The sequence below is a fragment of the Bos indicus genome, chromosome 3, assembly GCF_029378745.1.
Source record: "Bos indicus isolate NIAB-ARS_2022 breed Sahiwal x Tharparkar chromosome 3, NIAB-ARS_B.indTharparkar_mat_pri_1.0, whole genome shotgun sequence".
Classification (NCBI taxonomy): Eukaryota; Metazoa; Chordata; class Mammalia; order Artiodactyla; family Bovidae; genus Bos; species Bos indicus.
Genome location: NC_091762.1, coordinates 35,146,148 through 35,167,987, shown reverse-complemented (window position 1 = coordinate 35,167,987; position 21,840 = coordinate 35,146,148). Strand labels below are relative to the sequence as shown.

General features: G+C 39.1%; 1 protein-coding gene across 2 annotated transcripts in view; it reads left to right on the top strand.

Annotated features, from left to right (window-relative positions):
- Window positions 1-21,840, top strand: part of EEIG2 (EEIG family member 2) — an 82,387-nt gene that overhangs the window by 29,179 nt on the left and 31,368 nt on the right. For both annotated transcript variants that reach the window (XM_070785994.1, XM_019956955.2), the window contains exons 2-3: window positions 10,405-10,525; window positions 17,406-17,435. In XM_070785994.1, the coding sequence (XP_070642095.1) occupies window positions 10,405-10,525; window positions 17,406-17,435 (151 nt within the window). The remainder of the gene's footprint in view (window positions 1-10,404; window positions 10,526-17,405; window positions 17,436-21,840) is intronic.

Below are 21,840 nucleotides of genomic sequence, written 5' to 3'. Positions count from 1 at the left end.
ATTTTCATTCTTATATATATAACTTGATTTTAATTTTCGCTATCTCAAAGGACTTTTACCTGATGAAAATTGGGAAGTTTTGTGTAGTTTTCTTTTCTTTAAAATTTCCTAGACTATATGTATTCTTAAATTTTTAGTATAGGTCCTTCCTTAAATTAAGACTTTTTCCCCCTATTATTTCATGTTTTTATTGTGCCATTTTCATCTGTACTGTCCTTTCTAGAAAGTAAAGAAATGCTGCTATGTAGTTACAGAAAAATAAACTATTTTTCATGTATGATAAAATATTTCTCAAAAATATTCATTTTCATTCTACATAGTACCTAGGTCAACACTTGTTTCTCAGTGAAGAAATTGAGGCCCCAGCAGGTTAAATGACTTGTTCAAAGTCAATATAGTTTATACTAGAAAAGGTCTTGATACTTTATCTTTTTCTCTTTCCATTATGCTATCCAGCTTTCCTTTGGCTGGCTAATATGCTGAAAAGTTATGAATAGAAAAGTATATGTTAGAGAATAGATCTGTAGTTGCTGGGGGTGGGAGGAGGGTGTGGATTAGGAAATTTGGATTAGCAGATGCAAATTATTATATTTAGAATATTTAGAAATGGATAAACAAGTTCCTATTGTATAGCACAGTGAATTGTATTCAATATCATGTAAAACCATAATGGAAAAGAATGTGAAAAAGTAGATATATAACTGAATCACTTTGCTGTACACCAGAAACTAACACAACATTGTAAATCAACTATACCTCAATTAAAAAAAGAAGGACAACTGTAGGTTAAACTGAGAGGTGACCTGGGTGCTAGTCTTCTTTTTTTATGTTATTCTAATTGTGTTCATTGTTTAAAAATATGATCCAAAAGTATGTAGAAAGAATGACCTGTGAGTTTATGTGAGGGAACTTAAAGAATACATGTCTCTCTAGATGAACATCAATTCATATTTTTGAGTTTAAACACTTTTTACTCATAAAAACAATTATTAGTCAATTATCATACTATAAAAATGGGACATAACTTTACATACTTTTTTAAAAATGAAATTTCTCATTAGGCCATCTGCCAGGTCACTGAATGGCAGTCTTTCTTGCATGAGCCTTCAGTTTTTTGTAATATGTAGAGCAGATTATTAACAAGCAAGTATTTGGCAAACATTTGACTACTATATATCAAATAGTACTGTTTCTTACATGGACTTTTTCTCTAGAACAGTTCTGGCAGTGAACAGTGATCTGTTGACAAACTTGCCAGCATTAGAGCTTGGTCCTTTCTCTACCTCTCCTCATGATGCAGGAGGAGCCTTGTCTATTCAGGGCCACTCCCTCCAGCTGTTGTTTGAATCCCATCCCCTCTGACTTTCTGGCACCATCTTTCATACCCCCTCAACTCTAACTTTTTCTCTTTACTGGTTCTCTCCTATAACACTAAGCATGTTAAAATGAAATCCTTGCTGCCACCCCAATTTTTTCCACTGTATTACTAAAATATTTGAAATCAATTGTCTGTGTTCCCTGTATCTACTTCCCATAAGTCATCTGCCTTCACCTGCACCTTCACTGAACTGCACAGTATTATCAGTGACTTCATTGTTGCTTCTTTTTCATCTTTATCTTACCTGACCTCTCTGCCACATTTGATTTTGTTGAACTCTTCCTTCTTAAAAATCTTTTGGTAATAACATGATCTCCTTTGTGTCTCTCTGTTGACACTGGAGTCTTCTTTGCCTGTCCCCCCTTCTTCTCCTCGGAGAAGGCAATGGCACCCCACTCCAGTACTCTTGCCTGGAAAATCCCACGGATGGAGGAGCCTGGTAGGCTGCAGCCCATGGGATCACTAAGAGTCAGACACGACTGAGCGACTTCACTTTCCCTTTTCACTTTCCTGCATTGGAGAAGGAAATGGCAACCCACTCCAGTGTTCTTGCCTGGAGAATCCCAGGGATGGGGGAGCCTGGTGGGCTGCTGTCTATGGGGTCGCACAGAGTCGGACACGACTGAAGCTACTTAGCAGCAGCAGCAGCCTTCTTCTCTGTATCTTCTGTATCAATGTTCCACAGAGTTCCAGACTCTAGCATGGTGGCACATGGAAGTGTTCTGGTTCCCTGACATAGAAGCTGTTTGAAAAAGGACCAGAAAACTATCCTTTTGGGTTTTTATGAAGCCTTCATTGTTTAGTCCAGATGGTCTAAATCATTGGTCTATGGCTGTTGATTCAACCTTAAAGCCTCTCTCCCCTCCACAGAAATCATGGGGTAGGACTGAAAGTTCCAATCCTCTATTCTCACGGTTGGTTCTCCTGGCTACCAGCCCCCACCTTAGGGCGAGATCTAAAAGTCACTTCATTCACATAGCAAAAGACACCTTTATTATCAACAATTAGGAAATTACAAGGGTTTGGGGAGCTGTAAGCCAGAAACAGTCGATGAAGACCAACTGTATATGAGAAATATATTTTGGTTATCTGAACAAATATATATTTCTGCTAAGTTATATGATCACAGGGACTCTCAGGCTCCTCAGCCTCAAGATATCCAAAACTGGATTGTCATTTCCCTCACTAACACTACTAGCAGAATGAATGAATGTATAATTGAGTGAATGAATGAAGAAAAAAATCTTATGTTCAGTTTTTTCCACTGAATGATAGTACAGTACACTCAGCTCCTCAAGCCAAAAATACTTGTGGGGTAAGAGACATTGACTGATCCTTAGTGTTGTATGTTAAAGTCACAACTTTATAGACCTAATTTATCCTTAGAGTCTCAAAATGCTGTTTTTACCTCGGTTCATTTTTTCAGGAATCTGTATCTTTTATAAAATAGAAATCTCCATTACTGTGGAAGAAAATTCTCTATAAAATTTAACCATTATTTATTTCTCTCTGGAAGGCAAATGTAGGTGGACTTGAACTACTTATATCCTTAATAGTAACAATTTCTAACATCTATTATTGAGGTCCAATATAAATCAGGCATTGTTCCAAATACCAAGTGTTCACTCGGTTTCCCAAAATTTCCATGAGGTATAAGTACTGTTAACCATCTCTGTTTCATAAAGGAGGAAATGGAAATGCAGAGTTTAAGGATTGTGTCAGGGTGACAACTGGCAAGAAGAACGCATAGGATTTGAACCCAGTCAGACTGGCTCTGAAGATAAGCCTTTAACATCCATGCGGTAATGCTGTCTGGCAGAAAGCTTGCATTCTTCATGACCGTTTTTTACTACTGTTTTTAACAAGTTAAAAATGCTTTGCGGTACCAAAGTATGGCATAATTTTAGTATGTGCCTAGAGTACACATGTGCAAGTAATTCTTAGAATATTAAGTAATGCAGTTCTAAGTAGTCATAAAAAATGGATCCATAATGTTCATTTCATTTTATATTATTTGTATTTGTTTAAGACTTTTTAGATTTTCTTTGACTCTTCTGAAGCATAAACAATGGCCATAGCAACATTTATCTTCTGTTAAGTAAGTCCCCTTAACTTACATATTTACATATTTCACAATCAGCAGCTTTATCATTTTATCTTACAAATATTTGGTTTTCCACAGTATCAACACAAATCATATTCTGTTGCTTTGTTTCTGGAAAATGGTTAAGCAACTATATAAGACTCATAGGAAGTTAATGAGTCACATAACGGAAAGCATTCACTAATGTGACTTTTGTCTCAGTTGTCAAGTAGTCTGAGTTTGTTTCCGTGGTAACTCATCACTATAACAAACTGTCATTACTAACTTGGCTACTTTTTTTTGTTGTGTGGTCTGGACCATTTTCTGACAGCTGTGTGTGTGTTCATTAAAGATTATGACACAAAAAAATTGAGTAATTGTTGAAGGAACACAAAAATTTTTTTGTTTGGAGAAATTGTTTGAAACTCCAAGGCTATTACTTTGACAGTATAGTATAAAATCTAAAAGATTATTTAAATTAATATATTCTATTTGAAATCCTATTAAGAAAGAGCATAGTCAGGGGTACCTTAGGCTTATAAATTTTAAAAATTCATTTACAATATTGACTCCTTTCAAATATGTATTAATTGTTGGAGAATCTGCCAGAAACAAAACAAGGATAAAGGAAATTAGGACCACATCCTGGGGGATGAGGACTGAATGGAATGATGGAGGAGGCCAACTCAGCCACTTTCTGCCCCCCTGGAGCATGGAGTGGCAGTGCTCCAGGAGAGAGAATGGTGGACGCTGAGGTATTCAGGGGACCAAGGCAGGCCAGGTCAGACAGGACACCAGGCTTTCACCTAGAAGCTGAGTTGGGGAAAGATTCCTGGAGGGGATAATGACTAGTCTAAGTGAGTTAGAATTAAACTGGGGATTGTGGTAGTTGAAAGGGAGAGTAGATGGTGGACTAGGTAAAGAAAACATCATGAACAAAGGCATACAAATGAGAAATAGTGTGAAGTAAGCGGGGAATGACAATCAGTATGAGATCAGAAGGGTCAAGCGGTAAGCCTAAGGGGTCTCATCATGGAGATTCCATGTTAAGGAGGTAGGGCTGAATCTGAAATGGGGAAACAGTGACAGAGTTTAAACAGAGGAAGGATGTCACCTTCTGTATTTTAGAAGGAGCTCTGTGGTAACATGCTGCTGCTGCTGCTGCTAAGTCGCTTCAGTCATGTCCAACTCTGTGCAACCCCATAGACAGCAGCCCACCAGGCTCCCCTGTCCCTGGGATTCTCCAGGCAAGAACACTGGAGTGGGCTGCCATTTCCTTCTCCAATGCATGAAAGGGAAAAGGGAAAGTGAAGTCGCTCAGTCGTGTCCGATTCTTAGCGATCCCATGGATGCAGCCTACCAGGCTCCTCCGTCCATGGGATTTCCCAGGCAAGAGTACTGGAGTGGGTCACCAGTGCCTTCTCCTGTGGTAACATGAGGAAGGTAGATTTGAGTGGGGGCCATTTAGGAAAATGTTGCCATATTTCAGCAAAGAATTTTGGAGGGACAAAATTAGGGTAGTGGGACTAGACACAGGAAAGAGATTGATTTAGGAATAGTTGTGAAGTAATATAGAAAGGAATTGGTAATTGAGACTGTTCGTTTGTGGCCCATGAATGACAATTATCTGTTTAGTCCACAAATATTGAGTGTTTACTGTGGTTGGCAGTATATTGTGCAGAGTATTATACGGTTCTTACTCTGCCTTCGTTTTTGGATTTCTCCTCCAATAAGGATTCTTTATTGTGCCTTGTTGTGAGTTAATTAATAGGTGAGTACACTTTTAATAGCCCATTTAATCCCAGCCTGGTCTCTTGGCTCATTATTAGACTTTCTTACTCTCACCTGAGAACCTGACCTAGAGTCCTAGTTCATATGTCAGTCTGCCACTTGGGAGGTTATATTCATGTGTCTGGGTAGTGTCTTAATCCCTAGAAAGTTAACATTCTTGCCTTGTACTTACAGGAAACATTGCCTGTTTTTCCCCATTGATTATGCTATTAGCTATAGGCTTTTCATATATGGTCCTTACTGTATTCAGGTAAGTTTCTAGTCTACCTATTTTGTTAAAAGACCCTTTATCATGAATGGATGTTGGATTTTGTGAAGTACTTTTGTCTGCATCTATTGAGATGATCGTTTTATTCCAATCCCAAAGAAAGGCAATGCCAAAGAATGTTCAAACTACTGCCCAATTGCACTCATCTCATATGCTAGCAAAGTAATGCTCAAAATTCTCCAAGCCAGGCTTCAGCAATACGTGAATTGTGAACTTCCACATGTTCAAGCTGGATTTAGAAAAGGCAGAGGAACCAGAAATCAAGTTGCCAACATCTGTTGGATCATCGAAAAAGCAAGAGAGTTCCAGGAAAACATCTACTTCTGCTTTATTGACTATGCCAAAGCCTTTGACTGTGTGGATCACAACAAACTGGAAAATTCTTCAAGAGATGGGAAAACCAGACCACTTGACCTTCCTCCTGCGAAATCTGTATACAGGTCAAGAAGCAACAGTTAGAACTGGACATGGAACAACAGACTGGTTCCAAATCAGGAAAGGAGTACGTCAAGGCTGTATATTGTCACCCTCCTTATTTAACTTATATGCAGAGTACATCATGAGAAATGCTGGGCTGGGTGAAGCACAAGCTGGAATCAAGATTGCTGGGAGAAATATCAGTAACCTCAGATATGCAGATGACACCACCCTTATGGCAGAAAGCGAAGAACTAAAGAGCCTCTTGATGAAAGTGAAAGAGGAGAATGAAAAAGTTGGCTTAAAACTCAACATTCAGAAAACAAAGATAATGGCATCCGGACCCATCACTTCATGGGAAATAGATGGGGAAACAGTGGAAACACTGACAGACTTTATTTTTTTTTTGGGGGGGTGCTCCAAAATCACTGCAGATGGTGACTGCAACCATGAACTTAAAAGATGCTTGCTCCTTGAAAGAAAAGCTATGACCAACCTAGACAGCATATTGAAAAGCAGAGACATTACTTTGCCAACAAAGGTCCGTCTAGTCAAAGCTATGGTTTTTCCAGTAGTCATGTGCGGATGTGAGAGTTGGACTCTAAAGAAAGCTGAGCGCTGAAGAATTGATGCTTTTGAACTGTGGTGTTGGAGAAGACTCTTGAGAGTCCCTTGGACTGCAAGGAGATCCAACCAGTCTATCCTAAAGGAAATCAGTCCTGAATATTCATTGGAAGGACTGATACTGAAGCTGAAGCTCCAATACTTTGGCCACCTGATGCGAAGAGCTGACTCATTTGAAAAGACGCTGATGCTGGGAGATTGAAGGCAGGAGGAGAAGGGGATAACAGAGGATGAGATGGTTGGATAGCATCACCGACTCAATGAACATGAATTTGAGTAAGCTCTGGGACTTGGTGATAGACAGGGAAGCCTGGCATGCTGCAGTCCATGGGGTTGCAGAGTCGGACACAACTGAGTGACTGAACTGAACTAAACTGAGATGATCATGTGGTTTTTATCTTTGATTCTGTTACTGTGGTATATATATCATGTTGATTTTGCATGCGTTGATCCTTTTAATATGTTGTTAAATTCAGTTTGCCAGTATTTTTATTGAGAATTTTTGTATCTATCTTTATCAGAGATATTGGTCCATAGTTTTATTTTCTTATGGTGGTTTTATCTGGCTTTGGTATCAGGATGCTGCTGCTTATAAAACGAGTTTCAAAGTATTCCTTCTTTTCTGTTTTTTTTTTTGGGAAAGATTTAAGAAGGATTTGTATTATTCTTGGAGTATTTAGTAGAATTCACCCCTGAAGCTAGCTGGTCCTGGGTTTTTTGGTTGTTGTTGTTGTTGGGAGGTTTTTGATTACTGGCTCAATCTCATTTTGTATTGGTTTGTTCAAGTTTTCTTCTTGATTGTTTTGGTAATTTGTGTGTTTCTAGGAGTTCACTGATTTCCTCTGGGTGATCCTATTTGTTACCATGTTAGTTTCCTGTATGTTCCTTTTTTAAAAACAGTATCCTATTCCTGTACAGTAGATGTACTTTCTTTCTCTCTGATATTCTTTTCTTCTTCCAGTGTAGACTTTGTTTTGTTCAAGTTGTTTTCTGTTTTGGGTTTTTTTTTTCTTTGCTATTTATTGATCTCTGCCTTACATATTAAGGGACTTTCCTTAAGTATCTGCTCATGTTTAACTTGGAGCACTAAAAATTGAGTAAAAGCTTTGTGCATGTGGAGGGTGCTCATTGACTCTGCCTTTTGTCCTTCCTTCATTCTACTTCAAGATCAATTTTAAATTCTTGCTCTTGGCTTTCAATGTTACCAGCTTAAGGTTCAGCGTTCTTTGATTTGCTTAATTAGTGATTACTTGTCTGTCACTGCCTTTTTTTTTTTCTTGTCTCCTGTCTGGTTTTCTTTGTCCTTGTATGAGGGTGACTTAAAAAATTTTGTTTTAATTTAGAAAGTTTGGGGGAGAGAGCTGAAGCTAATACAGGTATTACTGCCATCCTTGATCAGAAGTTTTTATTTAATTTTATCAGAAAAGTAAAATAACAGGTGTTTTTTTTAATGTTATTTCTGGTTCTTGATCATTTATCAGTGGTCTCAATGATAGGAACTACCAAGCCTTGAAGCTCAAAATATTCCTGAAGAGTCCAGGGGTACTGGGATTTGTTTATCTGCATACCTTAAGGAGGAAGCTCCAGAGACCATGGCTGATACCTTGATCAAGCCTTTAGGCTAAGAGATGTTTAGAGGAAAGCTTGTTTTTCTCATTATTCACTGATTTTTCAAATTCACTTATTTTTGAGTATACAAGTTAGCTACTTCTCATCTTACTGGGGATGCCTCAGGTTGCCTGACAAATACCTTCAGACCTATCCTTTGCCAAGCAACTCTTATTCTACTGTGCTGTATGTAGATAAATTTATACAGATAAATTGCATACCTGCTGGATTTCTAGGGAAATTCCCCTAAGAACACATGCATTCTCTTCATAATTTCTTAAATCAGCTAAAGCTTCCTAATGGGAAAAAAAAAAAAAGCTAAAGTTACTACAGTTAAACCTATGATAAAATACACCCCCTCATCTCTGTTTATATATAACATGCACATACCACACACAAACACATAGTTGGCTTTTAAATTATATTTCTTTTTGCACTTCTTGTTTTTGGATATCTGTGCATTGATAGAGAAATCTATAAAACCAAATCGATTGGTCCTAGTACAAATTCATTTTATTCACTAAGGCAGCTACAAGTTGACTCCCTGTCACATTCACCATCCTCAGCCTAACAAGTCACCCATCAGCTACTATCATCCTATAGAAGTCACCTTATAATTATTTTCCTAAGAAAATAAAAACTGTTTAACCTGAGCTCTCTTGCCTTTCCTTTCTGCTTTCTCCAGCTGTTTTTGCCCACTGCCTTTCTTTTCTTCTGAAGTCAGAGTATTAATTATCCTTCCTTTCTAAGAGAATGGTAGAGGGAACAGCATGTACACAGAGACCTGGAAACTTGAAAGGGCAGAGTTGTGAAAAAAATGGGCACATGGATTTTTGAATTAAATCGAAATTAAATCGAGCCTGGTTTGAATGCTAATGATGCTGCTTCCTACCTAAATGACCTAGAGTTAACATCTCTCTGTATGCACATTTCAGTTCAGTCATTCAGTCGTGTCCGACTCTTTGCAACCCCATGAACTGCAGCACTCCAGGCCTCCCTGTCATCACCAACTCCCAGAGCTTACCCAAACTCATATCTATTGAGTCAGTGATGCCATCCAACCATCTCATCCTCTGTCATCCCCTTCTCCTCCTGCCTTCAATCTTCCCAGCATCAGGGTCTTTAACAGTGAGCCATTTCTTCACACCAGGTGGCCAAAGGATTGGAGCTTCAGCTTCAGCATCAGTCCTTCCAATGAATATTCAGGACTGATTTTCTTTAGGATAGACTGGTTGGATCTCCTTTCAGGCCAATGGACTCTCAAGAGTCTTCTTCAACACCACAGTTCAAAAGCATCAGTTCTTTGGCGCTCAGCTTTCTTTATAGTTCAACTCTCACATCCATGCATGACCACTGGAAAAACCATAGCTTTGACTAGACGGACCTTTGTTGGCCAATTAATGTCTTTGCTTTTTAATAAGCTGTCATAGCTTTTTAATAAGTTGGTCATAGCTTTTCTTTCAAGGAGCAAGCATCTTTTAATTTCATGGTTGCAGTCACCATCTGCAGTGATTTTGGTGCCCCCCAAAATAAAGTCTGTCAGTGTTTCCACTGTTTCCCCATCTATTTGCCATGAAGTGATGGGACTGAATGCCATGATCTTAATTTTCTGAATGTTGAGTTTTAAGCCAACTTTTTCACTCTCCTCTTTCACTTTCATCAAGAGGCTCTTTAGTTCTTCTTCACTTCCTCACCTATAAAGTGAGGATAGTGCCAGCTGCCGAGGTTGTTACTCCTGGGGTTGTTGTGAGATTAAATAACATGTGGTGAACTGTCCATAAATGGTATCTGCTGTTGCTCTTGTGACTAGAATAGAAGTAAAGCTGTGACAGTAGTTGTTTTAGAATAAGTATTTTTATATTTCTATCTTTTACACTAACTAAACTCTAAGCCCAATCAGGTTAAAAAATAGTTATTCTGATCTTCATATTTTAATCACCTAGCACATACTCATCACATCTAATATAAACAAATGTGTATTGTGTATTGAATGAATGGTGAAGCATCATTCTATATTGATTGAATTGATAAGTAAATTCACTATTTTTCAGTTGCCTGTGAATAATTAAAACTTTCTGAAGATTTTCAGATACATGATTAGGAATTTGTTTTCTTCATATTTCATAGTTTCCAAATATTTACATTATGGACTTGCGTGAAATAGTGTGTGTGTGTTTTAACATGTCATCCATGCTATCATAGTTAATTAACTGGTTCTTTTTTTTCCCCCCTCAGGGAGGTGGTGCAAGCAAACTGTGTTCACTGGAGAAAGAAGTTCTCATTTATGTGCAAAATGAGCGCCAGTGCCACCACGGGTGTCCTGGACCCTTGTATCTACAGAGTCTCTGTGAGGAAGGTATAAGAACAGCCTGTTCCTTCTCTCCTTTCAGAAACCGTGGTTGGTTCCATCGTCACTGACTCACTTTAGCTCTGCTTTACTGTTAGAACTGTTATAAATTTCACTTCATACCTGCAGCATAATTTACATTTCTATGATAAGTATGATGAGGAATCTGAAGAAATAAAATATTATCAAGATCCTTCATCTCATTATCATTATGCATATAATTAATAATCTTATTTCTGTTAGTTTAGGGGCCATAATAGGTCTTTGTCCTGCCATTCATTGTTTCTCTGATTTATTAGGCACTGTTTTTTTTAGGGACTTTACATATTTTGTGTCTAATAACAGCCCTGAAAATGTGTTATCTTTTCCGTTTTCAGGAAAACCAAGGCTCAAAGAGGTTGTTACTTGCACAAACTCACTTTGCTAATAAATGATAAATTAGGAACTCAAGCACAAATCTTTCTGATTTTAAACCCATGGTCTTTTTTAAATGTCATTTGTTCAGATATGTACTACAACATGAACGAACCTTAAAAACATACGCTAGTACAGAAGAACCTATTTTCAAAACAGAAATAGAGACACAGACATAGAGAATGGACACACGGATACCAGAGTTGGAAGGGTGTTGGGATGAAGTGGGAGAATGGGACTATACACACTGCTGCTGCTGCTGCTGCTAAGTCACTTCAGTTGCGTCCGACTCTGTGCGACCCCACAGACGGCAGCCCACCAGGCTCCCCCGTCCCTGGGATTCTCCAGGCAAGAACACTGGAGCGGGTTGCCATTTCCTTCTCCAATGCATGAAAGTGAAAAGTGAAAGTGAAGTCGCTCAGTCAAGTTCGACTCTTAGAGACCCCATGGACTGCAGAGCACCAGGCTCCTCCATCCATGGGATTTTCCAGGCAAGAGTACTGGAGTGGGGTGCCATTGCCTTCTCCACTATACACACAACTGTGTATAAAATAGGTAACTAATGAGAACCCGCCGTATAGCACAGAGAACTCTACTCAACGCTCTGTGGGGACCTAAATGGGAAGGAAATCCAAACAAGAGGGGATATATGTATAGACAGAGCTGATTCACTTTGCGGTACAGCAGAAACTAACACAACATTGTAAAGCAACTATACTCCAAAAAACTTAAGAATGACGAGAAAATATGGTAAATAAAAGAAGCCAGTCACCAAAGATTGTATGATTCCACTTATACGAAATGTCCAGAATAGGCAAATCTGTAGAGACAAAAAGCAGATTAGAGGTTGCTCGGGGCTGGGGAGTGTGGACTTTGGATGGGAAGGGACAGGTAATGGATATGGGGTTTCTTTAGGGGATGACGAAAATGTTCTAAAATTGATTGTGGTGAGGATCTCACAACTTTGCAACTGTATTAAAAATCATTGAATCTTAAAAAAATAAATAAATAAATGTCATTTCTGCTTACTAAGTTGAAGCATATTACCAATAATCTATAAAAATTATAATCTCAGATTGTTTCAATGTAGTACATTGTAAACTTAAAATAGAAGTATATGTCTCTCTCAGGTAATAGCCAAGGAATCCAGGGCTGGTAGAGCAGCTGTGACATCCTCACTGTATGATGCCCATTTTTAGATCCAAGGAAGTTGCTCTAGTCTTGTTATCTCTCCACCAGTGAGAAAGAAGGAAAAGCAACGAGAGAACAAATGCATTCCTTTTTAGGGCATGACTCAAAAGTGCTCATACTGGTTAGAACTTAGTTACATGATCACAGCGAACTAGAAGAAAAGCTGTGAATGTAGTCTCTACCTGAGTGACTGTCAGATTCCAACATTAAAGAAGGAAAGAACAGATACTGGTGAACCACTAGTATTCTCTTACCATGCTTGGTATATGGAAGTACTTACTGAACTTACTGTACCTTATCCTAATTATTATGTAAAAGTGAGAACCCGTAAAGAAAAATTAGTAAAGCCAACTGTATAAATACTATCTGCACTGCAAAACATACTTTAAGATACAATGTTTAACCAAATATCTGGGCACCCCATGACCCAGTCTAGTTGACACATAAAATTAACTGTACAGATTGCCACTCACTCAGTCGTGTCCAACTCTTTGCGACCCCACAGACTGTAGCCCGCCAGGCTCCTCTGTCTGTGAAATTCTCTAGGCAAGAATACTGGAGTGGGTATCCATTCCCTTTTCCCGGGGATCTTCCCAATCCAGGGATCGAACCTGTACCCTCCCTCATTGCAGGCAGATTCTTTACCGTCTGAGCCACCAGGGAAGCCCTGAAAGTAAAAAACCCCTTTGTTAGATTGTGAGGGCTGCTACAACAAAGTATCACAAACTGAGTGGATTAAAACAATTTATTTATTGTCTCACAGTTCTGGAGGCCAGAAGTCCAAAATCAAGATGTCAGTAGGGCCATGCTCTCTCTGAAAGCAAGAAGGGAAGAAACTGTTCAATGCCTTTCTCTTAGTTTCTTAGTCTGAGGCTTTCCTTGACCTGGAGCTGTATCACTCCAGATGCATGGCTGTCTTCTCCCTTTGAGTCTTTGTATCATCCACCTGCTGTGCGTGTCTGTGTTCAAATTTCCTGTTTTTTATTAGGACACCAGTCATATTGGATTAGGACTGCATTTTTAACTTGATTATTTGTGTAAAGCCTCCTCTATTTTCAAATAGAGTCATATTCTGTGGCTCTGCGTATTAAGGTTTCAGTATTTCTTTGGGGAGAGCACAGTTAAATCCATAGCAGACCCTAAAATTATAATAAACTTGGGAATTTATGCTTCTCAAATTAATGGACTAGCTTGTTACCAGGCCACCCTTCCCTCTGAGAAGGGTGAACTTTTCCGAAGAACTATACAAAATATTAAAAATAGCTGCTTGAAGGCATTAGAAGCTGCCTTCAGCAAGGATTTAAGAGGTTTAGAATCAAAGACCAGGGAAGCATAAAGACATGAGCCTGACATTTGGCCTTGGTTTTACCCTCAGAGCAGTTGCTAATTTGTAAGCAGCAGCTAAGGAGCTAAGCCAAAAGCAGTGATGGAGAGACTAAGAAGCTGAGCTAAGATGCTGGCAATTTTACAGGACTAAGGCAACAAAAATGGAGTCCAGAGCCCACTCACAGAAGGAGCCTTGGTAAATACCCTGAGTTTCTAGTTGGGACTCTGTAAGAGTTTCAGCCTAGAAAAATGAGTATAATGGCTGTAGATCAACCCTTACAAAAATTGACATTCAGCTTCCAATCAGCTTAGTCACTGCTTAAATGAAAGTGATAGGTTGACTTTTCTACTCACCAGAAAAAAATGTTGTATCTTCTCTGGAGGAGAATAACATTACTCTGAGCCTAAAATTATTTCTTCGAGTTATCACGCACAGAAAGTTACCAAGCATCCAAAAAGACATGACTGCATGACCAAAATCAAAAGGAAAACAAGATGATAAAAACAAACCCATGGGAGATACATATTTGAGAAGATGTAATAAACTTTCTACAATAATTATAATTAGTCAAGAGTATGGAAAATAAGAGAACTTGAAACTATTTTAAAACTTGAATTTTAGAACTGAAAAATACAGTAACTACAATTTAAAACTAAGTAAATGAAACTAAATCTCAACAAATGTATTTAACAGCAGGTTTGTCACAACTGAAGAACACATTGGAAAATAAGACAGAAGAAAATATCAGTAGGGAGTTTGGGATTGACTTGTACACACTGCTATATTTAAAATAAATAACCCAACAAGGACCTACTATTTTTTAAAAATGGAGAGACAACAAGAGATAGATAAGGAATTATACGGATAAGATGAAATTGGCCAAGTGTTAATAATTCTTAAAGCTAATTGATGGGTTCATGGGGATTTATTATACTACTTCTTCCACTTTTGTGTATGTTTGAAATTTTCCATAATAAAAGAGTTTTAAAAAATTATAAAGGAAGAAAGAAAATATAAGTGTGGGACGCACAGAACAGGGTGTAAGACACAGAAAACAATATAAAGGTCTGACATATATATGACATATATGGAGCCCTGAAAAGAGAGGTGAGTTTGTGGAGATTGTGGCTGAGAATCTTCTAAAACTGATGAAAGATATTGAGCCACGTGTTCAAAAGTGTTGTGAACCTCATGCAGGTTCACAAGAAACAAAAAACAAATCTAACATGTTTAAAGATAGACCACCAGCCTAGCTGGAACATGGAACACATGGAAGTGGAAGTTCTTGGTGATGAGATTGGAGGCACTGGATCAGCAGGGCTTTATAGGAGTTTAGGTTTTATTCCAATTGTATATTTGGAATACATTTGTTTGTAATTTGAAATCAATTTGAGGATTTTAAAAAGGAGAGACATGATCTTCTAAGATGACTTTTGCTGCTGTGTGGAGGGTGAATTGCAGAAGCCACTTAAGTGATTGGGATAGTTTGGATGAGGAACGCTTATGTTTTGGCATGGAGTTATAACAGTGGAGGTGGTATGATTCAGGATGTATTTTGGAGGTAGCCCCCTACTAATGGATTGGGTATGGTGAATGTGGGAAACAAAATTGAGAATAACTCTTAGATCTTTTTCTTGAGCATATGGGTAGATGATTCAGCTGTTTATTGAAATAGCAAAGACATGCATTGGAGCAATTTGGGGGGGGGCAGATGAATAGAGATCAGTAGACCTATTTTGACCACGTTAAACTTGAAGTGTCTATGAGACATCAGGGGCTTCTGCAATGGCTCAGCAGGTAAAGAGCCTGCCTGCAATGTAGGAGCCCTGGGTTCAATCCCTGGGTCAGGAAGATCCCCTGGAGGAGGGCATAGCAACCCACTCCAGTGTTCTTGCTGGTAAAGTTCCATAGACAGAGGAGCCTGGCGGGCTATAGTCCATAGGGTCACAAAGAGTTGAAGGTGACTGAAGTGGCTGAGCACACATGAGACATCAAGTGGACATCTCATGTAGGCATTTAAAATACTAATATGGAACTCAGAGGAGAAGTTCAGACTAAAGATTTGAGTTGTCGGCATACAATTCTTATTTAAAGCCATAGACCTGAATGGCATAGGTCAGCGAGAAAGTGTAGATAGAGAAAACAAGAGGCCCTAGACCAAACACTTAAAAGTGGTATTAAATTACTTAGCAAGTACAAGAAAGGAGCAAGAATTCATATATATCATTTCTCATATACTTTTGGCCAGATCTTAGTGACACTGCTATAGTACAAAAAGAAAGTGAAAAATGTAGTCAGTTACTTTATTTTGGGTAGCCAAAGCCCAGCTAAAAATAGAGGATTCTATTATAATGGAGAGGGAAAGAATGTATATTTAGGATGCAGCTAGCATACTTTCTACAGAGGTTGAATAAAGGAGTAGTAGGTCTTACAAAGGAGAGTGAGAAGTAGCCGGGGAGGTAAGAAGAAAAGTAGACAATTGTAGCACCTTGGAAGTTTCTAGAAAAAAAATCTTACTAAGAAGGAGGCAGAGAGCTATTTTGGAATTAAGTAAGATGAAGCCAAAGCCTTGGGCTTTAATAAAAATGGAGTTCATTGGTAATCTTAAGAGCCACTGCAGAGGGACAAGGAGCAAAAACCCAATTAGAGTTACTTTGAAGAGAGAGTAGGGTACAGCAAATTTTGGTAAGTCTTTTGGAAAATCTGGCTGTAGAAGGGAGCAAAGAAAAGAATTATCTAGTAGAGACTAGGATTATCTAGAAAAAGTTTTGTTTTGCTTTGTTAAAGAAAGGCACTATTACAGATATGACAGTAACTTTATAATAAAGGAAAACTTGGTAATTCATAATGGAGTACACCTGGTGGCATGACTAAAGGGGCAGAGAAGGGGAGGGATAGCAAATATTCATGAGCAATAGAGTTTACCATAGATTAGCTCTCAGCTTATTTAAGTTCACCCCTTTAAAGATGGAAATGGTACATAATGCATTGTGCATCTTGGTTTATGAAGGATAAGAAGATAACTCCATTCAGCAAACACATGTACAGAGTATATACTGTGTGATAAGCAGTGTCTCAGCATTTTAAATCTTGTATCTGTGTGATGTCCCAAATTGAGGGATTTGGCAAATTAATGTAGTTTATATATTTTAAAGTAAAGTGTTAAGACATGTATATATATTTTTATTATTTTTCACTTTTGCCAGTTTTGTTCACATTAGATAAGAGTTAGACAAGGAAGTTTCTACTGTATTACCATGGGACAATGTTATATGTTTTAGGTGGGAAAAAGTAAGGTATATGTATTATGTTAAGGTATATGTATTATGTATATGTATTATGTTAGTATAATACATATACCTTACTTTATCTGAGTAAAAGGGGAATAAATATATATACACACACATACACATATACACATCTAAAAATTGCTAACAGTGGTTGTCTCTGGGGTGGGGATCTCCACTCTTGTTGAAATCTTTGTGCAATGTATTATTAATATGCTTAATTAAGTAAATAATTTAACCTTTCTTTGGTGATTCAGGTTATTGCAATGTGTCCAGAACACTTTTCGGCAGTTTCTTCTTCAGCAAATAGATTAAATGTTAGTTTGTCTTCTCACCATTTGTCTCCTTCAAATTTAAGTTAAATTCTAAATAAAAACTCTGGTTACTTGCCAGAGGGAGGTGGGGGACATCCAAATAGTTGGATTTAAGATCATCAGAACTTTAGTTTATACTTGAAGTGAAAGTGTAGTTGCTTAGTCATGTCCAGCTCTTTGTGACTCCATGAACTGTAGCCCACTAGGCTTCTCTGTCCTTGGAATTCTCTAGGCAAGAACACTGGAGTGGATTTGCCAGCATATAAATAAATACCTACCTCAAAACTATTTGACATATATTTAATTTTAAATCATTAGTCGTATGATATCCTTACAGTGTTTTTTATCTTTGGCAGGAATTAAAAGGTGGAAAAGCTTATGCAAAGGTAAGTTGGTCTTCTTTAACTCTTTTGGAATTTGTAATATCCCTCATTTCTATTTATAAGCCTAAATATTAAATGGTTTGCTTTTCTAATTGCTATTCAAGCATGGATGTTTTAAAATGAGCAATTTGGAGATTAAATAGTTGGATCCAACAATAAATTATAGGCATATTCTTTATAAATGCTGATTATGGGATGTCATTAAGTTTAAACTTCCTTGCTAGAAGACAATCTCTGGTTTGCATTAAACAATAGCAACTGTTAATTTGGTTTCCCCAGGATGTAGTCTCATTCCCACCCAACCCCCAGTGGAATAGGACTCCCCACTCTGTGCTCGTTTAGCATTCTCTATACTGTCTTTGCCCTGGTGGCTCAGAGGATAAAGCGTCTGCCTGCAATGCAGGAGACCCGGGTTCGATCCCTGGGTTGGGAACATCCCCTGGAGAAGGAAATAGCAACCCACTCCAGTATTCCTGCCTGGAGAATCCCATGGACAGAGGAGCATGGCGGGCTACAGTCCATGGGGTCGCAAAGAGTTGGACACGACTGAGTCACTTCACTTCACTTCACTTCATACTGTCTTTTATACTTTTATATGGAATTACTAATGAATGTGCTCACTTTTTGCTAGATAGAAGGAATTAGTAATTAATACTACTACCAGAAACCCACATACTGTCTTTTATTTTCTAAACCTCTTTATTTTCTAAACCACATACTCCTCTTTTTTTTTCTGGTCACACCATGATGCTTGTGGGTTCTCAGTTCCCCCACCAAGGATTGAACCCTGGCCACAGTGAAAGCCCAGAATCCTCACCATTAGGCGATCAGGGAACTCCCCACTCTCCTTTTGTATTTCCAGCCCCTGTGATGGTGTCTCCTTCAATCCAGTCATCTAAGCCAAGAACCAGGGCACTAGTTTCAACTGTCAAATTACCCATCTCCCTAAAACTGGTTGGTTGCAATGTCAATTCAGATGCTCTTTGCTACAAGTAACAGAAAAGTCCCCTCACATAGAGGCTTTTTTAATCTCACAAAACAGGCAGATAGGAGATAGAGCTTCTCCAGAATTCACTGACTAGAGAATATCAAGAACCCATGTTATTTTGTTTTATATAGTTTTTTTTCTTACATTCTCTATGTGATGGCTTTGTCCTTGGCTCGTCCCTTCAAGATCAGGAGGTAGCTAGCTGCTCAGGTTTTAGTCAACATATTCACATGTAACAAAGCCCAGCTGCTTTCTCCATTTATGTCTTTTTTAAGTGAGAAAACTTCCTAGATGGCCGCCAGAGGATTTCCCCGTACCTCTGATTGGCGACAGCTGGATTATATGCCCTCTCCCAAACTAGTCATAGGCAGTAGGAATGGATGGCCATGGTCAGCTTAGACTAATCACAATTGAACTATCATCTGGAGTTGGGTTGCTTTCCTTGTGCACACGGATGAGCTAAGAGTGGATACTTGAATAAAATCACGGCTTGCTAGCAAGGAATACCAAGGCATTAAATGGTGGGTAGGCCAAAAAAAAAAGAGTCTGCTGTGATTGACAAATCTTCATTTCTCTCTTACAAAAAGCTTTTGAAACCATCTCTTCTCTCTAGTCCCAAGACCACTGCCTTAGATTATGCCTTCATTATTTCTTATGTAAAACACACATTGGCCTCCTGTCTTTTGCTCTCTTCCTCTGTTGTCTCTCTCCAGTTCATTCTCTGTATTATTGCCAGGGGTATCATTCTAAAATTCAACGATATCATATCCTTCCTCCACTTTTAGTCCTCCAGCAGCTCTCTATTGCCTGTAAGGACAACGAAATGAAAAGTCCTCCATCTAGCATATTAGACTCGTGTTGGTTTACAGATCTTCCATCTATACGTGCACCCACCCACCCACAGTCACTCATCCTTACGCTTCAGACATACTGCCCTCTGAACGTTCCTGGGCGTGCTGGGCTGTTTTAGCACTTGTGCCTTGTGACTTGGTGTTTTCCCTACCATGCACGTGCTTCTGTCAACTCATGTATCATTAAGAACTCAGCTTAGTCATCCCTCCCCACTGAGAAATGTTCTTTTTCACTCTCTTTCTTGTAATTGTGCCTTCCTTTATCCAGCACAAGATCTATCACAGTTATACCTAGAATGTATGTATCTATGCCATTTTAATGAGACAGTTATCTCAGTGAAACCAAAGAGAAAATCACAAGGAAATATGGACTCTTGTATCTCATTAGAATGTAAGCTCTTTCAAGACAGTTGGGTTTTTTTTTTAAGGCCATGTTGTATGGCTTGTGGGATTTTAGTTCCCCAACCAAGGATTGAACCTGTGCCTCCTGTAGTGGAAGCCCAGACCACTAGAGAAGTCCCAAGACAGTTCTTACCTGTGTTGTTCATGACTGGTTTTCAGTATCTAGAGCAAGGCCAGACACATAAAAAGTGTTCAGTAAACATTGACCTTAGTGTGCTTTTCTTCATGGAACTCACCAGATTCTTTTTTTTTTTAATTTGCTTTATGCTTAGTGACACCGTAATACCAGCATTCTGGCAATGGATGGTAAGCCTTAGGGCTGGTTTTTTTTTTTTTTTTTTTCCAAAAATATATATATAATTGCCTACCATGTGCTAAGCATTGTTCCTAGCACTACTCTTACATGTAAGAGATACAGCAGTAAACTAAAACAGACAAAAACCCCTGCCTTTGGGGAGCTTACATTCTGATGAGGGATTGAGTGAGGAGGACAGACTATACACTAATAGATACGAAATATGTACATACATGATGTGATGATAACTACTAAGAAGAATAACGCAGATGAAGTTAGAGGGGAGGGGAGGGAGGAGGCAGGCACGCTCTAGAATGGAAGAGCATAGAAGCCCCCTTTAGAGAGATGACATTTGAACCTAGACCCTAATGGAGGGAGAAAGAGTGCTAAGAGAAGCTTTAAGAAAGAATGCGTCAGGCAAAAGAACAGTGAGTACTAAAGACCTTGAGGTGGTCTTGACACTTTCAAGGAAAAGGGTCTTGTGGCTGGAAGAGTAGATAAGGAGGTGAAGGGGAAATGACAAGGTGGCCGTGGACAGAGAATCAAGACAGTCAATGCAAATGTCTTTCAAGGAGTTTTGCTGTGAAGGGGGAGCAGCAGAAAAGTACAGTGGACTGGAGAGAGATGTGGGGTGAGGTTTTGTTTCCTTCTGTTCATTAAGATGGGAGAAAATCCAGCATGTTTGTGTGCTGATGGGAATGATCCAGTAGAGAGGGAAGAATCCCTGAAGCAATGAACTTGAGTAGGCAAGAGCAGAGTGCTTGACCTCAGATGGGAGCACAGCCAGCTCACTTAGGGTAAGTTATTACTTAAGTTATTACTTAAAGTAATAAATTGCTTTTATTTGTGAATGAAATAGGAGGCAAGACATCAGCAAAGAGTGTGGGTGGAAAAGATATTGGAGGTTCAAAGAGGAAGGCTCATATGTGAAATGACATAATGTGCTAGGCATGATATGGCAGGGCATGTGGATGATGTGTGATCACACTGCCACGGAAGTCCTCACACGTTCATCTGGGTGTGGCTTTGCCCTGGACATCTCCTGGTTTTTTGCTGATCTCTTGGGCCAGAGTAATCACATGAAGGTTAGGGAGAAGTTACTGTGGCTTACCGTGTTTCTGACTCCCGCCTTTGGAGCTCGTGTCCTTCAACTGATCTCTTAAGTTCTTTCCTTCATTCTTTTTGTACCAATTAAAAACTGCTAAAATAGTGCTCCAGCCTAAAATCTTCATCTTGAATGCCATTCATACATGCATTTATATGCACTTTAAAGTGTTAAAGCAGGCATTTTAAAATCACAGCAGGGGGCTTTGCTGGTGGCTTAGTGGTAAAGAATCTGCCAGCCAGTGCAGGAGACATGGGTTCAGTCCTGGTCCAGGAAGATTCCACATGCCTCAGAGCAACTAAGCCCATGTGCTGTGCTCAGTCACTCAGCCGTGTTTGACTCTCTGCAACCCAATGGACTGTAGTCTGCCAGGCTCCTCTGTCTATGGGGAGTCTCCAGGCCAGAATACTGGACGGGGTTGCCATGCCCTCCTCCAGGGGATCTTCACAACTTAGGGATTGAACCCAGGTCTCCTACATTGCAGGCAAATTCTTTACCATCTGAGCCACCAGGGAAGCCCAACTAAGCCCATGCACCCCAACTGTTGAGCCTTTGCTCTAGAGCCCAGGAGCCACGGCTGCTGAAGCCTGTGAACCTATAGCCTGGGCTCTGCAGTAAGAGAAGTCACCACAGTGAGAAGCCTGCACACCACAACTAGAGAAAAGCCCATGCAGCATTGAAGACCCAGCACAGCCAGAAATAAATATTATTTTTAAAAAAGAAAAAAGAATCCCAGGAACCTTTAAAAAAACATCACAGGATTTGAA